General features: G+C 40.4%; 5 protein-coding genes across 11 annotated transcripts; 3 read left to right on the top strand and 2 right to left on the bottom strand.

Annotated features, from left to right (window-relative positions):
- Positions 347 to 2,852, top strand: LOC8085733 (general transcription factor 3C polypeptide 6). The gene is made up of 5 exons (XM_002468577.2): positions 347 to 430; positions 1,132 to 1,257; positions 1,416 to 1,466; positions 2,101 to 2,152; positions 2,531 to 2,852. The coding sequence occupies exons 2-5, from the start codon at positions 1,138 to 1,140 to the stop codon at positions 2,725 to 2,727; spliced, it is 420 nt and encodes a 139-aa protein (XP_002468622.1). The 5' UTR covers positions 347 to 430; positions 1,132 to 1,137; the 3' UTR covers positions 2,728 to 2,852.
- On the bottom strand, positions 3,116 to 6,539 carry LOC8077975 (THO complex subunit 7B). Of its 2 annotated transcripts, none has more exons than XM_002465929.2 (3): positions 6,338 to 6,539; positions 5,185 to 5,800; positions 3,116 to 3,494 (listed from the first exon to the last, which is right to left on the bottom strand). In XM_002465929.2, exons 2-3 carry the CDS (start codon positions 5,776 to 5,778, stop codon positions 3,360 to 3,362), a joined length of 729 nt encoding a protein of 242 aa, XP_002465974.1. In that variant the 5' UTR covers positions 5,779 to 5,800; positions 6,338 to 6,539; the 3' UTR covers positions 3,116 to 3,359. The 2 variants fall into 2 exon arrangements, with proteins under 2 accessions (XP_002465974.1, XP_021311276.1); XM_021455601.1 differs by having other exon boundaries at positions 5,185 to 5,817; positions 6,338 to 6,498.
- Positions 9,184 to 13,000, top strand: LOC8085732. The gene is made up of 11 exons (XM_021455580.1): positions 9,184 to 9,970; positions 10,086 to 10,188; positions 10,591 to 10,604; positions 10,905 to 11,123; positions 11,219 to 11,290; positions 11,419 to 11,508; positions 11,589 to 11,627; positions 11,707 to 11,811; positions 12,078 to 12,243; positions 12,367 to 12,476; positions 12,578 to 13,000. The coding sequence occupies exons 1-11, from the start codon at positions 9,728 to 9,730 to the stop codon at positions 12,662 to 12,664; spliced, it is 1,248 nt and encodes a 415-aa protein (XP_021311255.1). The 5' UTR covers positions 9,184 to 9,727; the 3' UTR covers positions 12,665 to 13,000.
- LOC110433437 (ALA-interacting subunit 1-like) lies at positions 10,321 to 16,497 on the bottom strand. 6 transcript variants are annotated; one of them, XR_002450865.1, is made up of 11 exons: positions 16,363 to 16,497; positions 15,711 to 15,762; positions 15,501 to 15,559; positions 15,325 to 15,399; positions 15,100 to 15,207; positions 14,912 to 14,982; positions 14,381 to 14,681; positions 13,968 to 14,257; positions 13,569 to 13,674; positions 10,877 to 12,654; positions 10,321 to 10,668 (listed from the first exon to the last, which is right to left on the bottom strand). XR_002450865.1 is itself a non-coding variant. In XM_021455585.1 (10 exons), exons 2-9 carry the CDS (start codon positions 15,760 to 15,762, stop codon positions 13,614 to 13,616), a joined length of 1,017 nt encoding a protein of 338 aa, XP_021311260.1. In that variant the 5' UTR covers positions 16,363 to 16,497; the 3' UTR covers positions 10,321 to 12,654; positions 13,569 to 13,613. The 6 variants fall into 6 exon arrangements, 3 of the variants coding, with proteins under 3 accessions (XP_021311260.1, XP_021311265.1, XP_021311268.1); XR_002450869.1 differs by having other exon boundaries at positions 12,285 to 12,654; XR_002450872.1 differs by having other exon boundaries at positions 12,504 to 12,654.
- LOC110432815 lies at positions 17,393 to 19,371 on the top strand. The gene is made up of 4 exons (XM_021453670.1): positions 17,393 to 17,605; positions 17,809 to 18,005; positions 18,114 to 18,287; positions 19,074 to 19,371. Exons 1-4 carry the CDS (start codon positions 17,393 to 17,395, stop codon positions 19,369 to 19,371), a joined length of 882 nt encoding a protein of 293 aa, XP_021309345.1.

Raw genomic sequence — 20,180 nt, 5'->3', positions numbered from 1 at the left:
TTGTCTTGAGAAAATGACTTCTAGCTTCGATTAATAAAATATAAAAAGTTTCATTTACTTATTTACAATGCACTATATATTTACTAGCCAGTGAGATGTCCAACGAAGAGAATAGATATGAAATTTCTATTATATTATTTAAAATAAATGCTGCGCTAGTCATTGATAATGTCCCATGAAAAGAATAGATACAAAATCAACCAGAATAAAAAATCAAAAGGGAGAGAGAAAAATAGAAAAAAAACAGAAATTTCAAAGAAACCGAAAAAAGAAAAAGGGTCCACAAGAAGCCCGTGCGTTTTTTTCCGCCGTCGCTGCATCCCCCCCTCCCTCTCTCTCTCTCTCTCTCTCTCTGACGACTGTTGGGCCGCCGCCAGGCCACGTGCTGAGGCTATCGTTGGTCTCTTCGCCGGCGACGAGCACCCACCAGGTACTCCCACCCCTTCCCTTCCCTTATTCTGTGCGAAGCTGAGCACCGAAACCCTAACCTAAAGCTATTTCGCTATTTGACAAGCCTCCTAACTTCGAAGTTTTTTGAAAAAAATTATTGGGTGTACACATGTACACCCATGTCCCTTTACTGGATCCTCCCCTGTGGTATGGCATTGGTTTCATGTTACGATTGAAATCAACTAACAGTCTAACACAGTAGCAATTTGGGATTTTTTAAAGCCATATAGAAGCTAAATGTTTGTCACTTGTCATATAATGCTGTGCTGAATAGGTTGAAACTAAATCTGATCATGAATTTGGATTTTTGCAGCCTTTTGTGTGCTTGGCTACAAAATTATTGGGTCAAGTGACATGAGTTAGGTTATATTCTTATTTGTTGCCAGTCTTGCTAGGTATATTCATTGCTCCATTGCAATCTAGCTATGGTTTGATTCTGTTTCATTGCATATGAAAATTAGCTGAAGTTTTGATTTATCATAAATTATAATACGCAGAATCTGCCACTGTATCGCAAATGATAGTTTGGGAAATTGCATACTGATCTGAGAACATTGTTGAAGATTTTACTGAGTTGCTATCAACACTAGATTAGCCACAATACTTGTATGGTACTGACATACTGTTGTATATAGTCTCCTGTGTGCTGAATAGGACTGAGGAGTCTTCTTTGCTGTGCAGTTTAATATGTCAGAAGCACTTGAGAAAGATAAGGAAATTGGTGAAGAGGAAGAGGAGTATGTATTGCTAGAGTTAGACAATTGTCTTTATTCAGACATATCACCAGGTGCTCCGTTCGTACTCTCTGTAAGTTTTTTTTTTCTCCGGATCTACTACTCTATGGGATTAACATAACTTGTTATGTCCTTTGGTCATTGATAACTTAGCTCGCAACTATCTCTGGATATTTTTTGTTCATTTGCCTTCACATTAGATTACTAAGTTGTGAAAATCATGTTTGTCAGGGTTTGGATACATTGATGCCTACCTTGGTAGTAGGTGACAGTCTGAAGATGGTAAGTCATGTTCTGGTATTGTTTTCCGTACTCTATACTGTGCCTTTGGCTTGTGGACTGTAGCAGGTCTTGTACTGCTGTAGGTACTTTGTGCTTAGCTGCACTGGGTGCTAGTAAGTTTTTTTTGCATTTTCATGAACGTACTATCTAGTTTACTGAGTTTCAAACTTTAGATCAGGTCTTACACCACTTCGTTTACTTGTATTTCCAGTCTTCCAGATCAAGATCGTTTACTTGTATTGCCAGTCTTCCAGATCGAGATCAATTACTAGTTTGAGTTCACTTCTTGTTCTTGGTGGCTAAGAATACAGAGTGCATATTCGTCATAACTGTAGCTTGTGCTTTTGAATGCTGTAACAGGACAAGATGGAAACAAGATGTATTTGGAGCCCATAAGTTACTTATAATTCCTTAAGTACCAAGCATGCATTTACTACTGATTAGCTATTTTGTTGGTGATGACGGCAACTTATTTTGTTAAGCATTTCTATCCCTTTCTTTGTTCTTACGATTTTCTTCTTTGCAAAATGAAAAAAAAAGGCTTTGAAATTCCCAATTTGTACTTTAGAGTTTCAGGCTCTAACCTGCTTACCAAGCGTGCTAGTCCTAATGCTAATGCCTTGTTTAATGACAGATTGGAGAATATGAAGAAACTATTGGCACCTGCTATCTATTCTCTGAAAGTGGTAAGGAACTCTGAAACTACCCTCCCTCGTTGCCCTTATGTTTGACAAATATTTCTTCATAGCTTGTTAAATTTCCCAGAATCATATGCATTGTTATTATGCCACTTCCGTCTCTGAGAATTTTAGATGTTCATTTCATATGAGATGGCATCATTTGCACATAAAACTCACGGTCCTGAATCCTGTCATAAGGTTATGATTGAACTAGTGAATATAATTTTCATGAGTATGTACTAGCTTTGTCAGTCATCATGCTATAATCATTGTCAGCTCATAGGTTCATTGGGGAACTCATTTGCAGTCTTAAAAACTTTTTTTTGACATAATGCAATTCTTTATAGTAGATTCATTCAATGTTTGCTCTCCTTCTGTTATCAGAAACTGAACCAAAACCTACCAGTGATGAGATGACACCTTCTGAAGAAAATACAGACAAACCAGCTAGCAGCAGTAAGGAAGCACCCTCGAAGGAGGTGAACCATCTCGCCAGCGTTCAAAAGATCCTCAAATTTTGGCCAATCAATGCGGAGCATTCACAGCATCGAGCATATCAGCACAAGGACAGGGAAGTCTAGAGAAGAGGGGGAAAAACTGTAGCTGCTTCTTCAATACCTCCAGTTAGCTCATTGACCATCCAAACGAGGTGGATTGTATACTTGCTGAGTTCATCTATATATCTGAGCTACTATGTTGGTCCTTATTCTATCTCTAAGCGTCCCATGGAAATCATATACCAGCGGTTGGCACGACTGGCACAGTGCTGTTGATTACAGGGTAAGAGAGTCTTTGATCGATGGAACAACAGCGGCCGCCAGTGGAGCCCTTTGTCCGTTGCCCCTTGAGACATGGCCAGGAGCTATATCTTTGAGGGTTGTGGGGGAAGAAGATATAGCCTTGTTGACTGGATTCATAGATCTTATAACTTTCTAGGAGTGCGAGGTCATTCCACTTAAACCAGAAAGATGGTGCAGCATTATTCAATATACACAAAAGTTGGGAGAGCATATAACAAAGTAAGAACTGACTTTGTTGCACAACAATGTGTACTTTAATTTCAGTTCATAGTAGCATACAACTCAATTTACATGTGAGGTACAAAGACACCGCAAAATACATATCCTACCAACTCGTTAGGATTCCATATTGTCCAAAAATCATGTGATGGATTTTTGCAAGCAGGTCTGCCAAGTATGAGAATGTATCTCGATCAGTCAACAACCATGGAATCTGAAGCAACGACACTCCCTTCTTCTATGTTCATCTTCTGCTCTCCAGTGATAGCTCTCAGCTCATCTGCTATACTCTTTTGCTCATCTTCAATCGAGATCTGCAATTCATCAACCTGTAAAAGGTACCAACACATGAACAGACATTCCTAGATCAATCCAAAACGGAATTAGATTATGCTATATAAGGAGGTTTCCAGCAGAGGTGAACTGCATGAGAATTATGGTTTCAAAGCGAATAACTGTACACTTCTTATTTATGTGTCAGTTAAACAGTCCAATGAAACACAGGTAGAAATAAGTGTTCACAAGGTTAGGTTGCCATTCATGTAAATTTTATAGATCAATCATATATAATCGTATCTTAATCTGATTGCTACTCCCTCCATAACAAAATATTTGTGCTGTAGATCAGCACCAGGAACTCATAAAGCATCACATTTAGTACTCTCTCAGTTCCAAAATGTAGGTCATGGTAGTTTTGCCCTATCAAACTTCCATAACTTGAACCAAATTTATATAAAAAGTATTAATGTCTACAATACCAAATACATGCACTATCAAGACATTTCATGGTTGATTTAACAAAACAAATTTGATGTTGTAGATAACCGTGCATTTTTCTATATACTTTGTAGGGACAGAGAGAATATATTATTTAAGAGAGAATTCCTTCATTGCCACTAAAACTTATAACTCTTTCTTCATTGCCATCAAAAAGTATAGTCTTCCTTCACTGCCATCAAAAAGTATAGTCTTCCTTCACTGCCATCAAAAAGTATAGTCTTCCTTCACTGCCATCAGTTTAGTATTTTTGTTCCCCTTACTGCCATCACCGTTAGACCAACAGCCATTGTTTCCTTCATTGCCATCCATTTACATTATCTCCCTTTATTGCCATTGCGTTAACATAACGGCGTTTGAAGGGACTCACGTTGTTAGTTGTTTTACCGGTTTGCCCTTGCCCAAGTGATTCCGTATTGGCGCTTGTGCACCCGCCTAGGCCCCCTGCGGCCCTGCCCACCCTCGACGTCAGCAGCCGCAGTGCTAGACGCCCCGCACGGACTATCGACGTCCGGTGCCCCCGCAATGAGGCACTCGCGCGAGTCGCGACCCTCATTGAAGCCGCGCCGAACTCTGTACGCGCAGACACCATGCTGAGCGAGCTCTGTTCGCTTCGCACGATGTCTAGTTGAGGAGGGGGCCAAGCTGCATCCGTGTCGTGCCAAGTCCAGGAGGCCGCCGGCACTGCAAGTTGCACGCCCTGCTCTCGTCTTCATCCCCGCAAGTTGCACCTGCACATATGCTATGATCCCCGCTAACAGCGAGGCTGCGGCTACAGTCTGTCTTTAGCTCCCCAGCAGCTTCTCGCCTTGCCGCGCAGAGCCACACGCGGCCCACACCACGCCTAGGTCGTGCGTGCCTGCGAGCAGCGGTGCAGTCCCATGACCACGGTTGCATGCTTGTGTTATATTTTAGCATGTGGGCCCTACATGGGCATAAATACGTTCCATAATTTTTAGACTGCCATCCGAACACCACCTAAGGGGTAAACTTGTCCTTTTCCCTCCCATCTAACAGTGCTGTGGTTACTATGAACGTAATGGCAATAGGAAAAACAAAATTACTAAACTGATGGCAGTGAAGGAAGTCTAATTTTTTATGGCAACAAAGGAATAGTTATAAGTTTTAATGGCAATGAAGGAATTTTCTCATTATTTAAATTGAGCATTCTATTCTTATGTGCCAATATTATATACACAAAAACACAACCTGGAATAAAAACATGTTTACACGTAAACTTACCACATGTAAAAGAAGGGCAAACTGCTTCTTCCTCAGTTCCAAAGTCCTTATGCATGCTACATTCTCAGCCTCCAAATCAGCTATCTCCTTCTCAAGATCTGCAATGAGTTTTTCAGTTTCTGACCGTGGAGGCTGCAAACAAATCAGCTTCCGGATGGCTTCACACTCTTCTTTGTGCTGCCTCTCGATCTTGCTCTGCTCAAGTTGCTTCTTAAGGTCCTCAATATCAGTCTTAGCTTGCAAGATCTGTCGCTCAATCTCAACCTGCAGATCATTAAAGCTTTCCTTCTCCCTAATATTTGCATCAACAACAGCCTTACTTTTTAGGAGAGGTAGCTCAAAGGTATTAATTTCCTGTAGAAAGGCCTTGTACAGTCTTTCGCAGTCACTTGCGTTATCTGTGTCCTTCTCGATCTCAGTGGCAAAGGACATGAACTTCTTCTGAAGCTTCTTTAGTGGTGGTTCACCCCTGGTGGTCGTCGTCCTAGTCAGAAGCCTGTGTTTAATAATTGCATCATCATCCTGTGGTCCAAATGCATAATGTGCGGACATTTCTTCACCCCTTCCAGCTATCTTCCTCCCTTTGGCAAGCATTCCACAATGTGGGGTCCAATAACTGAAATTAAAAGAGTGCTATGAAAAAAATATTTATAATCCAAAAGTCAGTTAAGGTTATCTCATTTGGTGATATAAAAAAAATGCAGCTACAAATTCGTACACAAACACAAAAATAAAATGTTTCTTCTACCAAGCTGCAGCAAATAAGCAACTGCATAACTGTAAGAGAGCAAGTTTCTACAACTAAACCCTATACATAATAAAACTGAGAAGGCATTGCAAAACTTTCAGTAATAACCAAAGAACATTTTGTTACAATGTTAGCGCATCAGGTTCAGAAAGATGAATGATTTAATCATGCTGAGATAAGTTATTGAAACAAAACAATGGAGAAGTTCCACGGGTATGAGTGCACATAACTGAGTAGCAGGGGCGGATCCAGTAAAGGGACATGGGAGTACGCATGTACACCCAATAATTTTTGGAAAAACTTCGAAGTTATGAGGATTGTCAAATAGCTAAATAGCTTTAGGTTAGGGTTTCGGTGCTCAGCTTCGCACAGCATAAGGGAAGGGAAGAGAAAGGGTGGGAGTACCTGGTGGGTGCTCGTCGCCGGCGAAGAGACCAAGGACAGCCTCAGCGCCTGGCCTAGGGCGGCGGCGGCGGCGGCGGCGGCGGCGGCCCAACAGGCGTCTGGGAGCGAGAGGGTAGCGAGAGAGAGACAGGAGGAGGGAAGAAAGAGGGGGGCGCGGACGGATGACGGAAGGGGAAGCAGAAGGCGAAAGAAAAAAACGCACGGGCTTCTTGTGGGCCGTTTCTCAGTTTCTTTGAAATTTGTGTTTTTTATTTTTCTTTCTCTCCCTTTTGATTTTTTATATTCTTGTAGGATTTCATATGTTTATTCTCTTCATTAGATACTATCAATGGCTAGTAAAACATTTTTTAAAATAGCATAACAGAAATTTTATATATATTCTCTTCATTGGACACCATCAGTGGCAAGTAAATACATATTAATATATTATAAATAAATAAATAGATCTTTTATATTTTATTAAAGTTGAATATTTTTCTATTGAAGCTAAAAGCCATTTTCACAAGAACATATACCAATTTCACAAACCAATAAGTGATAAAAATATATTTTTCTAAAATAAAAACAAATTTTCTCTTTGTGACAATTTCTCAAGTGAATATTAAATGCCTGGTAGGGCTTGTCACCGGTGTAGGGGTCGAAGGAGGGCCGCAACGACGACTAACTCAGTCGTCGGTGTGTGAGAGAGGGTTGTGTGCCCACTAGGAGTGATGGAAGAAGAAGACCAAGGATGGGTTGTAATTTCAGCATAATACAGAGGCCGGCCTGAGGTGAACCAAGATGATCTGTTTGGGTCAGATACTGTACAAATTTAGAGCCCATTTGGATTCTAGCAAATTGTGAAAGCTAAGGATCCAAACAGATACAATTTGCAGCCAACTTCTACAATTCAGATTTGGCAATCCAGCAATCTCTCAAGTCTCATCCAGCGACGTCTCTAGGCCCAGTTGTCGTGAATATATTCGCTAAGAATAGTGTCTTTAGTTACATCATTCAAGATCTTACTAATGACAAACTCCGAGGTTTTATCGATCCAATTATAAGAAATCTTATATGCGTAAAACAAATTCTAGATATATCATGGCCACGACATTTGCTTATTTTGGAAAAATAGTTAAACTCAACATCCCCAGATTTTTAGTTAAGGAAGAAGTTCGTTTTTTACGATCGAATTATTGGAATCCAATGTTGACCAACAACCAGCTATCTTTGGGCAACCAACTACGAAATTGGACAAATTTTGACCCCATACCAAAGATGATTTTATCTATGTTTATATCTTCTATAAAAAAATAAAAGTTTGGTTTTAATATGTATAGATTCAGTTATTTATTTCAAATAAAAATACGAAGTCGATGTGCCAAAATTCTAAAAGTATAATTATATCTATTAAATATCTAACGGTACTCTATTTATAGTTATTTGAATCATTGTTCCTTTTCTAGTGTTTTACTTGTTTACTGCTTGTAATCATGAAAATGTATTTATTTTGAACAATCATTTTATACTTTACTTTATGTTGACCGCACAATTAGTTGTTTGCATGATGTCTGAGACCCACCTCGTTTGGAACACATTACCTGTTCAAGCAATTAAAAAAAGTACAAGCGCTAGCTATGGCGCTTAAATAAGATCTTTATGTGGTGGAGCATGCCTACAAAGTTCGTGTTATCTTCGAGATCTTCCATATACTCGGTATTTGTTGGATCCTTTTGGTTGCTCCCTTGTCTACTATACCATAAAAAATGAGAGGTAAAGTAAATAACAAGCAAGATAAGAAGAAAACATTAGAAAAGGGAACAAATAATTGTCTGATAGAGCACGTTTGTGGGGAAACAATGATACTACTTTCGATTTTTTTTCTAATTGAAAATGAATTATTTACCAGTTTTTTTATATTTTTTAAGGCAATAAAGGAGAACCTTTGAAACCATCTATATGACTAAACTAATTTGGCCAATTTTTTTGGTACAATTTGTTTGGTTTTCATAGTTTAGCTGTCAAAGATATATTGTTTCTAAGTTCAGTTACCAAAACCATACTTAGTAATAGTTCAAAAAATGACCTTTTTATTTTATTGTATTTTATCTCTTATTATTGCCCCATGAACGTTGCTGCTTTTGTTCTGTTCCTGATCTAGCCATGTAGAGATCTAGAATTTCCAAGAATAATTTCAGATCTAATTGCCTGGATTTAAAATGCCGAAGAGTAAATAAGAAAGAAATGAGAAGAATTTGAATGGTTCTAGCTTCTAACCAGAGAAACGATTCTTACCGTTTCTGAGATAAATGTTTCTGGCTGCCAAACACGCCCTTACGCTTCCATATATAGCATCAATTGAAACTTGGATATTATTGTTGCATTGCATCCAATACCATTTTCAAGTTTCTGACCGTTATATACACTACTGTCATAGAGCCATGGCCTCCACCATCAAGTCATCAAGTGGCCTTAGGGGACTCCCAATGACATATAGTTTCTATATCTATTAATATCTATATATATACTACATATAAAAATCATGGTCCCAATAAATAATGTCTACATAATTTTTTTATCCAATCATATTCATTTTTTTCTTAATTCTCAACCAATCATATCACTTCATGTTTTGGTTCTCGTGTAAGCATGGTTTCTAACTCAGACCTGATTTCTATGATTTTTGTTCTCTCTCTTCAATAACTAACTTGTCACATCAACAAAACACTTAAGTGACAGTACAATTAATGTCCATAGAAATTATAACGATTTCTGCATTAGGAGTGTCCTTATTGTTACCTTTCACCTTTCACTCCAAATCAAGAAGTCAATGTTATGCTTTGGAGACTGTATCACTGTTCAAAACGATTTTATTTTTTGTAGTACGGAGAGTATTTGCTTTCCCTCGAATCAAGTGTTTCTTAAGTTTATGGTCAAAGAAAAAGAGAGAAAGAAAGATAACCACACACCTTACAAAAGTTTATCTTAATTCACTCCAACACAAATGAATTAATCTGAATACAAACAAGCCATTAGCATCATACATTTACATTATCTTTCTTTTTTTCTTGAGGTGTGCATTATCCAGGAATGGGAGGAGCGAGCAAGGTCAAAAGCTAGAGGCTGAAAGCCGCAAGCCATGCACCGCAATGCGCGCCAGCACGCAGCACATGCATTGCCTCGCCAGTTCATGAATCCAGTCGATTCGCAGTCACAGGAATCCTACCAATTCCGCGCCGTGACAAGAAGAGCTTCCCAAGGTCTTTGTCACGGCCGAGTGCATGCTTCACGGGCTCTTTTTCATATCACTCACTCCCTTTCCTTTCCCTTCCCTTCCCTTCCCATCAGGGGCCAAAGCCATCACAGTTCTTCACGAGCTGGGAAGAGCTCGTGAGCCGCGCATTGGCGGCGATGACCGCTGCTCGTAGCCGCCGCTGCCTGCAGGCGGCGGTGCTGCTCTGGGCGGCGCTCTCGCCGTGGGCGCTCGCTTTAGCGGCCGCAGCCGTGCCGGCAAAGCTCAAGGCCGCGCCAGCGCCTGTGGCGACCGGGCCGATGTCCAAGGTGGAGGACGCCACCATGTTTCGGATATACTACGGCCAGAGCTTCAAGGTCATCAAGAACTCCGGCGACGGCAAGAGCTACCTTCTCATGCAGGTAAGTAAAGCTACGTCTCGTTCGGAGACTGAGCTGCATTGCAGCGCCACCGGATTCTTCGGCTCATTCTTCGCCAGCCAATTTCCTGAGAAGGAAGTGCTCACCGTACCTGCAGAACACGTCCAAGATGGCATCCAAGACGAGGTATTGCACGGGAAGGATCAAGTCGTTCGTCATCCCCCTTGCCAACTTCTCCATCGACACCACGACTTCTCCAGGTACTTGCTCACCGTCTGCTGCTCTGAACTTTTTACCTTAACAATGGAAAATGGTGCAACTCCTTCCTCCAAACACGACCTTGAACACACATGCTGCAAAAATGGAAAACGTACAGCTAGAACATACCAAGATGTAGTAAGTTATACAAACTTCCAAATAAACTTAGCAATAACATTTCTGAACTTTTCACATCCGAACCCATTCACTTGTCATTATCAGTTCGTCAGCGCAAGGTAAAATATACTTATCAGTACAAGAGAATCTTTCCTCAATGAAATAGATAATTCATGACCACTCCATTTTGTTGCCAAGTGCCCAAGTACTTTTGACCCTTTTTTTTTCTCGTATGTACATACATCCATAACTGATCGGAGTAATATTGTTTCCACCTTTGTCTGCAGTGTCATTCTTTGAGGTGAGCAATGCAGGACACAAACTGAAACTCTGCAGCATAGTCCAATGGGCAATGGTTCCTCCTCCTGCAAGGGAAAAAAAACTCAGACACATATCTGAACTATTCCATTCCACATCTACTCCGAACTTAAGGCTAAGAAAATTGTAGTTAGCTGTCACTAATAACTAGTATAGTAGCATGCATACACAATGAAACAATAGCAGCAGAAGAAACAGAAAAGCCAAGAGAAACTAGCAGACGTGAATGCTTTAAGCTTATAAATTATTATTGACCTCATAAGTACATTTGACATATATGCAGCTGCTTGGAGTGATAGAAAGCTTGAAAGGAATAACATCAAACCAAGTTGCTTCTCAGTGTGTGCTCCAATCATATACAAGTGGAAATGCCCAGCTTGTGAATAGAACTGATGCACAGACACTCTCGCAGTTTACTGCACATTTCATAAGCGATACAGATGAAGATAGAGGTTGCAACTTCGCAGCATATGTACCCTTAGAAGAAGATGCACCATTGCAGGTAAAGCAATAAAAGGAACCTGAGTTCAATCTGGAACTTGTCTAGTTATGTACAACCTAAAACTTATATACTATCTATTCAATGGTTCTCTCCAGAGGGCTGAGTGGATCAAGTACTTGGGAACTTTCACAAACTCTGAAGGCAGGGCTAATACTGTCTATGATGCAGTTAAGACCACTAAATGTATCTTTATTTGAATTGATATATGAATAAGTAATAAAGTATGGCATTGGACAGTGCCATAAAACCACACTTAGCAAACTATTTGTCTCATTTCTCTAGTACGTCATTGCAGATAAAGACAAACTACCTGTGCTTAAGCAAAGCAGCTGCAAACCTTAGCACAAGGTTCAAGCCTATAGTAGCGTGGATTGAATTCACACAGGTATGCAACTGCAAACCAGTAAAATTGTAACTTTCTCATCCAAAGCAACTTTTTAAAGCGTTCTCCATCTACTGTTGTAGGGAATGTGGACATTTGTTAAAGAAAGTTACACCTTACAGGTAAGGTCCTTAAAGAGTAGTACTCAAATAAACAAAAAACAAGTGGACCACTGATGTTCATGTTTGGATTCATGAACAGTATGTCACAGATGCAGGAGCAGAAACTGTTGATGCAACTATTACAAATAAGAGATTTAATAGTTCAGACCCAGAGGATATGGACAACTTCCATGCTATTCTTTGTGTGAGTATCAACCATTCAGAATCTAATATTACAACCCTGTAATGCTAATAGTTGACGAGCTCACTGTTGCATGTTGTGTACAAAAGACACATTTTCTTTTGGTCAGAAAAGGGATTAATCCTGACACAATTAACATTTATAACTTGACTGGTTGCATCAAATAAAAATTTCCTGCAAAACATCAAATGCTCTATTACTTGACACATTTTTCAGTGACTCCGCACTCAGTAACAGAGTTAACTAAGCTTGGTTCACGAATATTCCAGACAGTGGACGTGGTCATTGATCAGACATATGCTTTGGAGCCTGCAGAGTACAAACTAGCAACTTTTTTGGAGAACATTAATGTTAGCCAAGACTCCTGCTATAGTTTTGTATCAAACCGCAGCATATGGAGATTAGACAAAAGGATAGGAGCTTCTGGGACACTTGGTAATAGAAGCAATCCTACTGCTAAAAATCCAGTATCATACCTTTTACCTATGTAATGATCTAATGGATTTTTCCATCTCAAAGAAATGGGGTCATAGACATTTACTTTTTTCCCCCTTTAAGATTGGTACGACGGAGCTATCTCACAGCCTCAGTTGGTTCTTGGAGACCTCATAGAAGTTTTCTTCCCAACAGGGAACTACACAACAATTTACTTCAGGAATCTTGCAAAGGCATGAGCTGTGTTATCTTTACGCTACCTTTTCCTTTCACTTAATTAATTCATGACGTCTCTAGAACAAGGTTGTTGATCAGTGGAACTATAATTACACAGGAAGAAGGGGTCACAGAGATTGGCCCTGAAATGTGCGCTAGGAGCATATCCACACCCATGGAGCCTATAATCCTGCCCTGCGAATGATGAACCCAGATGAACATGATTGAGTTGTCAAGCTACTGTACCAGCAAACAGTGACAACTAGTTGATGGAAGCATTTAGGTTACTGACAAACTGATCTGGACAGAAGCATTTGCAAAGATTAAATTACACAATTGTGAAAGATATATTGAGCTTTCTTTCAATTTCAAATATATTGAGCAGCAACAACTAGTTGGTCTGTTGATCATTTAATAAGTGATTACAAACCAAGTCCACTGATTCCATGTTGAAGGAATTTGATGTAATTATCCAATAAATCATCATCATATGAAACTCAAACAATTTTCAATATGATATCTGCCTGTAATTTGTATTTTCTTGACTGATATGTCCTAAAGATTTATAAAATGGGATACTAAGTTACTAACTGCTTGCACAGCTTGACTCATGATAAGTCACAAGTACTTAGGTTACAAGTATAAAACACTGATAAACAAAGTTGAACTGGAACTCATAAGACATCATATCATCAAAAATAACATAAGCCACTTGGACTCGGGTGCTACTATCTTTGTGTGATACAATAGGGGAACTATAAAATAAGAAAATAAGATTAGGACAAAAATAATTGTATTTTATTCAAGTCACAAATTTTTTTTTTGAACATGCAGGAGAGGTTCTTATTTTTGTATTAAAGAGAAGAAAAACCTGTCCCTTACAAGCAACCACTCTGACTCATCTTGGCAAAGCAGAGGGGTTGTGGCACAGTGCATGACAAAACACAATCACATGGGAAACAGAAATAAAAATAACACTCCGACCAAACAACTGATCAAACCAGCCCACTCTGACCTAGGTCTAGTTATCGCGTTGCCAGGTAAAATTAGTTGTACCATATTATGGCTCTGGAGTCAATAGCACACCCATGCAAGTGCAATATACTTACCATTAGATTGCTCTTCTATTTCTATAAAGAGAAGGTTCCGACGTATTAGTTTGGATAGTCCAGGGTACACCTATTCCATGACAAGAATGAGGGGTCACCAAGAGTCCTGAAAAGAATTAAGTGTGATTTTCTCACTGTGAATATTAGAACTGACAGCTTGTTTTAATAAAAAAAACAGAAGTTACAACAGAATTAGCATGTTCAAGAGATGCAAACACATATGTTACTGGTTTTTACTCCGTAGAATTCAAGTAATCAGGTCTCAATAATCATAAACAAGGAACTATTTGGCTCCTCCTAGTATTTGCGTTTCAACATTCACAGAACTAAGAACAGTTTTAACTTAAATCTAATATAATGGGAAATGCATCTGCATCTGACTGAAACAATACATTGTACCTGGGCTTAATCATGTAGAGAACTAAAAAAAGCAGTGCAAGGAAAAGGCAAAAACCACCAACACTCAGATATGCGACACCAATAAAATTATTTTTGCCTCCAATCCAAGATGTAGTTGAAAGGACCAGTGCTTTTGACCCTCCAAAACTGTATGTGTTATAGTTGTTCTGTATAACCACTGTGAGTTGATCATTTTCCATAATATCTGTCTCAATTCTTCCATAGAGCTTTCTGAAAGTTGGGAGGGCAGCAGTTCTCATCCAAACAATGAGATCTTCTTGCTCACTTAACTAAACAATTGACAGATAGAAATGGAAAGACAATAATTTAAATTAGATCAAAACTAGAAGAAAATAGATGAAATGGAGATGTTGAAAATATCAACTGTTGAAGACACAGAAATTCTCACGTACCGGTATGCTCTCATTTAGCTTAGCACCACCTATAAGATTTCCGTTCTGAAAGTTTCTGGGATAAACATCACTGCCAAATTTTTTGTTCTTGTCACTCTGCCAAGCTATATCCTTTTTATTCACTTCAATAGCTTTCTTGTTGACCGAAATTGTATATGTATCATTGAACAAACTCCAAGCAATGAGGCCACATGGAACGATTGGAGCACCATCAGCACCATAAACTTCAGGCTCACAATCTTTTGTCAAGTGTGCAGCATCTTTATACAGCAATTGTTTATCACTACGACTTTTCACGTACCTTGGAAAAGAATGCAAAAAAAAGGTCTGAATGTCAGCATAATTAATTCCTACTGACCTGACATCATCAAAGTCAATTAATAGCAGTTCAATGTCCGTGGCTCCCTTCTAATGCAGTAGACATAACAAAATAATTATGGTATTTAATTCAACAGTATCATGGTTCAATATGCCTGTTAATGCCGTACTAGATGCAGATTTTAGGATAGAACGTTTGGTTCAAGAATGTACCGTCGATGGTTTTGATAGAAGTCACCGATCTGGTAATATATTTGAATTGGGCTCTTCATATGCTTAGGTACCTAGATGACATACACCAACCAATTAGTCCACTACAAATTCTGCTGGATATAAATATGAAGGATTGTATCTTAAGATCACAAGCAATAAATAAGGGCAACTTTTGCTGGCATACTCACAGTTAGAGTTCTAGTGCATGATTTGTCCGTTTTAGTGTCCTGAATGAACCCAACTTTATCAGCCGAGGGCACACAACTTGTATCATATCTATGTACCAGCTCCACAATCTACATTGCAGTCAAGTGACAGACTAAATAAATGCAGCAGATAAAAGAAAAACAAATGGAAAGTGTAGTACGAACATTTTTTTTAAAAAAACATAGTACAAACATATTATGATATACCTCTTGTGATGCAGAAAGCGATGCGAGACCAATTGGGACAAATAGGATGCCAACCAGTAAGAAGGTAGAAATGACCTGTGCTCACGAAAGGTACTCATAAGTCTAACTGATAATATAATATAGCAAACATTCATCTGAAAACAAAAAAAATAGTGGTGAGCAGGCAAGCTAATTACAATTGCTGGAGTTAGCAGTGGTTTGCATGCTGGAAGCTCCTGCTGCGTGAACTTAGAATCTGCACATAGGAAGGGGCCGAGTCTTATGTACACATATTATGTTGCACTCACCATTTTATACAGATAATATTGAGCTCTAAAATTTCCTCGGACAACACAGTATACATGTGCAACACAAACGAAATAAAAAGGGGGGGCACGGACAGATACATTTGGGCTTATTGGATTTCTTCGAGTCGTGCTGCATTTCCAATGGATCCATCTGCACAAGCAACAAAGTTGGGGGCAGAGTTAGCAAAGTCACTGCAAGAAGCAGACAAAATTAACCAACTAGAAATGACTGGAATTCTAGGAGCCGAGAAACTTGTCAAAAGGCAAACACACAAACTGTAGAAGAGAAGAAGTCGCGTTAGTTGACTAGAGGGGGGATTTCGGGACCCACCGGGCACTAAACAGTTGAGAAACAGATAATTAACGATAGAGAAAGACCGCGCTCATGACTGCTCCTTTCACCGCTTTTACCTTTGTTGTCCCTATCTATCTATTGTAAGCCACGATTATGCGACGATAATGACATCGACAACCCTACCAATTAAGATCACGGGTTTGTACGGCGGCCGCATGAAGATCACGACGTCCCAACCTAATCGCGCACGAGGAACGGAATTCCACGGTCACATGCGTCCGTCACCTCCAAGCAGACAGAAGAACCGCGATAAACCACGTCCCTCTAATAAGATTAAACACGACGAGACGTTGGCGGAACCATGGGGGCATGCAAGGACTGGGGGCGGAATCAGATGAACGGCTCGCGGGTTCGGAGCGGCGAGGTGGGTTGGGTCATCGGGGGGGGGGGGCTTACCGGGGAGGGCCTTCGATTGTCCGGACGGGGAAGCGGGAGGAGGATGAGGAGGAGAGGTTCGGGGGGGGAAATGGTGGAGGAGAGCACAGAGAGCGACGGCGAGAGACCCCGACGAAACGTCGTGAGGACGAAGAGAGGGAGGTGGGGCGCGTGGCATCCGATGCGATGCGTGGGCCAGGCCCGGCTCTGCGGATTGGCCAAATGGGCTATTCTTTTCGCGGATTGGGCTGCCTGCAAATGCTGGCCCACTGAGGAGGAAAGCCGCAAACGAGAAGAGGCCCAATGGATTGCAGACTGCAATTTGCAGTGGCAGTGGGACTTGGCATTCAGCCAGCCTGTGCAGCAAATGCAGAGAAGGAAGGTCTCCTCGGATTCTGCTCCCACCACCATCAAAATCTCCAAATTCCCAAGGTGGCGGCGTCGTTTCCCGTATACAGTATACTATAGGGTTCGAGGCTGCACACCTCTGGTCCACACCGTCGGCCGTCTCATCTTGCAGCACCAGTAGGGTTTGGAAGGGTTCCCCGGCCGGGGTCGTCGTGAAGCCATGGCCGACGGTAGCATCAAGATCAATCTCGCCGTGGACAGGGCGCGGAACCGCGTCCTGTTCGCCGACGCGGGCTCCGACTTTGTCGACGTGCTGCTCGATCAGCTTCCTGACGCTTCCACTCTCCGCTGTGCGTCTCGTCGCGGGCGCGTCGTCGCCCGGCTGCCTCTCGACCCTCTGCCAGGGCGTCAGCTACCTCAAGGAAAGCGAGCTGCTGAGGTTTGACGCGTGCCACGGCATGCTTCTCCGGGCTCAACGTGAAGATGAGTTCAAGTAGGTTATCTCATCCTCGCTGCCTCTGAATCTGATACATGCCATCAGTACCTTAATACAAGGCCGGCACTGATCTGTACTTCCATCCATAAAAATAGGAATATTCGGTGCCTCGGGCACGAACGCTGTGCGTGCAGTTGCTACCCTGCGACCGTCAGGAGCGAGCCGAGCCTACAGGGGAACGGCTCGGACTGCAGGTGTTGGCAAGTCATGGCCAGAGTGGCGCATCTGTTCAACCGAAAAGAAGGCGCGGAGATGTTCGTTGTTCGGAAACGTCGGTTTGTGATCAGTGATGACCTGGTGATCAAACCAGCATCCACTGCCAATACACATTTGCTGCTTCATCAGAGGATTGTTGGTTCTGGTAGGATTGATCACGCCATTGACTTTGAGGAGATCGAAGTTTTCGTAGGCTGGACAGAGGTAAGCAAGTACCCTCTCCAGTCTCCACTCTCCAGTCATAGAAACCATATCGTTAGTTTGAAAATCAGTTATATATGTCGAAGACTGTCCAAAGTTTAATATGTCAAGTATTATGTTGTAAAGCACTGACTAAATCCTCTGATTCCAGAAAAAGGCATTGTTTTTAGTAATTGGGACTCCTTTTTTTCCCTTGTGTCAAATAGGTTGTATCTATGCTGAAGGCATCTTTTTCGTCGAAGACTGTATTCACTGATACCTTCCTACCCAAGGAAACTGAAGTTCGTGCCATTGTGAACTTGAGCACTGCTCAAAACATTCAACACCAGATCTATCAAGAAACCGATGATTCAGCACAGTTTAGCATCAAGGTGTTCTACGATAGTCACGAAAAGAAAGTTATGTACGCTTAATGCGAGCATGAGTTCGTGGACCTGCTCCTCAGTTTCCTGGTTTACCCGGTGGCCTGTGTCACCAAGAACCTTGACGGAACTTCTCATCTCGGATGCAGTTTGGACAATCTGTACGTCAGTGCAGTTGATCTAGACGCGAATAGAGTGCTAGCAGGCAATGCAATAGGTTCCTACTATAAACAGACGTTGCTTGACCCCAGCATTTCCCCGTTGGTGGCGGTTCATAGATCCAAATGGGCAATCAAGAAGTGGTTCTGCCTGTGCAGTGTTCCGTATTGTTGCTCCTTCGCTAAGAGCCACTCCTGTTCTTTCTGTAGCCCGCAGTTTGTCGACAACGGCACGTACGTTGTAGACGATAATTTACTTATCTATCAGGCTTCAGCATTGCTGGTTATGAAGCACTGGTGCAATAGAGAAAAAGATAGGGTGTTGGAGATGGACATTGCAATCAGCAAACAAGAGGTAAGTCTCCATGCAACAGCATATTATTACATTGGCCTTGTTCAGTTCTGAATTTTTTTTAGTTTCAGCTATTGTAGCACTTTCGTTTTTATTTAGCAAATATTGTCCAATCATGGACTAACTAAGCTCAAAAGATTCATCTCGCGATTTACAGACAAACTGTATAATTAGTTTTTGTTTTTATCTATATTTAATACTTCATATGCATCTTCCGCAAGATTCGAAAATTTTTGGTTTTTGGAGTGAACTAAACAAGACCATTCTATCCTTCGAATTATTACTATTTACTATGGTCCGAAAAGATTTTGGATTTTAGTACTGTAGCATTTTCGTTTGTTTGTGGTAAATATTGTCCAATTATAAACTAACTAGGCTCAAAAGATTTGTCTCGTAAATTACAGATAAACTGTGCAATTAGTTTTTGTTTTCTTTTATATTTAGTGCTTAATGCATATATCACAAGATTTGATGTGACGAGAGGAATCTTGAAAAGTTTTTGAATTTCGGGGTGAACTAAACAAGACCTATATATATTTTTAGTGACGACGTCACTTGGCTGTCACCATCGATATCTCGCATTCTGTTGATCTGCTAAGAGCAACCTTGACTGGCAACACGGCTCTGACGGACGTGTTCAAGAGCAAGCTGGAGGACAAGAAGTGCCAACTTTCGCCGAGGCTCCAACAAAACCATTTTCAGATCTTTGTGAAGCTGCACACGGGTAAGACTATAACACTGGATGTTCAGAATGGTGACACCATTGCCACTGTGAAGCACAAGATCAACCAGAAAGCAGGACTGCAACTTCCAGCGGGTTATCCATGTCACTTGGTGTACGGAAACACCCTTCCGGACTCGAGCACGCTTGCGGATTGCAACATTGGCAAGGGATGATCCACCATCCACTTTGCAGTTTACATGCATGGGTGGTGGAAATTGATTTGATGCAAATTAAATTTCACGTTCTGGATGTATCTCCCATGCATGTCGAAGGCTTGCTGCTTGTTGCACTTCGCACTTCATCCTTTCTTTAACATTATATTCTGCCTTTTGCCATCTGATTTTGCCTTTATTAAATTAAGCCAGATTTTGTTTATATGCCATATATATTAGTTTTATCTTAAGTCAAATATTTTTATCTTTGACCATTAATATCTTTCCTTAAAAAAGTTTTTTTTAAAAAAAATATGTATATGTTAATAACATAAGTATATTCTTAGATATCGGCATACATATAGTTCATACGTTGTCAAAATATATGGATTTTTTTTCAAATTGATGTTGAAAGTTAGTAATGTTTGACTTGCAGCAAACCTAATATAATATGTAAAAAAAGAGACGGTCGAGTAAGAATTAGGTTTAAACTTTCCCAACTCTAAATAGAGATGTTAGTGGATTGGTCCTAAAAGCTATATAGATGATGTTTTAGGTGGGGTTCTCATATCCACCACATTCACATTCCGTGTGTTGGCACTTGGGGTGGATTGGGATAAAAATTAATTAATTACTCTCTTCGTCCATAAAAAAAATTAATTCTAAAGCTTTTCTAAGACAAACTTTTAAAACTTTAACTAAATTTCTAAAAAAATACTAAGATTTATGGTATCAAATTATTATCATTGGATTAGATTTTATCATAGAATATATTTGCAGAAGATGCATATTTTATGTCATAGATGTTGTTACTCTTTTCTATAAAATCA

Source organism: Sorghum bicolor, chromosome 1, assembly GCF_000003195.3.
Source record: "Sorghum bicolor cultivar BTx623 chromosome 1, Sorghum_bicolor_NCBIv3, whole genome shotgun sequence".
NCBI lineage: Eukaryota > Viridiplantae > Streptophyta > Magnoliopsida > Poales > Poaceae > Sorghum > Sorghum bicolor.
This window is presented reverse-complemented; position numbering and strand designations above follow the sequence as displayed.

What these genes read in the sequence shown, in the direction of transcription:
- LOC8085733 (XM_002468577.2), top strand. Translation starts at nt 1,138, where the DNA reads ATGTCAGAAGCACTTGAGAAAGATAAGGAAATTGGTGAAGAGGAAGAG. An exon ending in GTGCTCCGTTCGTACTCTCT is followed by an intron (nt 1,258 to 1,415) that starts GTAAGTTTTTTT and finishes CATGTTTGTCAG; the next exon opens with GGTTTGGATACATTGATGCC. An exon ending in CTATCTATTCTCTGAAAGTG is followed by an intron (nt 2,153 to 2,530) that starts GTAAGGAACTCT and finishes TTCTGTTATCAG; the next exon opens with AAACTGAACCAAAACCTACC.
- LOC8077975 (XM_002465929.2), bottom strand. Translation starts at nt 5,778, where the DNA reads ATGCTTGCCAAAGGGAGGAAGATAGCTGGAAGGGGTGAAGAAATGTCC. An exon ending in TTGCCCTTCTTTTACATGTG is followed by an intron (nt 3,495 to 5,184) that starts GTAAGTTTACGT and finishes TACCTTTTACAG; the next exon opens with GTTGATGAATTGCAGATCTC.
- LOC8085732 (XM_021455580.1), top strand. Translation starts at nt 9,728, where the DNA reads ATGACCGCTGCTCGTAGCCGCCGCTGCCTGCAGGCGGCGGTGCTGCTC. An exon ending in AGAGCTACCTTCTCATGCAG is followed by an intron (nt 9,971 to 10,085) that starts GTAAGTAAAGCT and finishes CCGTACCTGCAG; the next exon opens with AACACGTCCAAGATGGCATC. An exon ending in AGGAGCTTCTGGGACACTTG is followed by an intron (nt 12,244 to 12,366) that starts GTAATAGAAGCA and finishes TCCCCCTTTAAG; the next exon opens with ATTGGTACGACGGAGCTATC.
- LOC110433437 (XM_021455585.1), bottom strand. Translation starts at nt 15,762, where the DNA reads ATGGATCCATTGGAAATGCAGCACGACTCGAAGAAATCCAATAAGCCC. An exon ending in CACTGCTAACTCCAGCAATT is followed by an intron (nt 15,400 to 15,500) that starts GTAATTAGCTTG and finishes TCGTGAGCACAG; the next exon opens with GTCATTTCTACCTTCTTACT. An exon ending in CGCTTTCTGCATCACAAGAG is followed by an intron (nt 15,208 to 15,324) that starts GTATATCATAAT and finishes ACTGCAATGTAG; the next exon opens with ATTGTGGAGCTGGTACATAG.
- LOC110432815 (XM_021453670.1), top strand. Translation starts at nt 17,393, where the DNA reads ATGGCCAGAGTGGCGCATCTGTTCAACCGAAAAGAAGGCGCGGAGATG. An exon ending in AGTCACGAAAAGAAAGTTAT is followed by an intron (nt 18,006 to 18,113) that starts GTACGCTTAATG and finishes TCTCGGATGCAG; the next exon opens with TTTGGACAATCTGTACGTCA. An exon ending in TTCTGCCTGTGCAGTGTTCC is followed by an intron (nt 18,288 to 19,073) that starts GTATTGTTGCTC and finishes TGATCTGCTAAG; the next exon opens with AGCAACCTTGACTGGCAACA.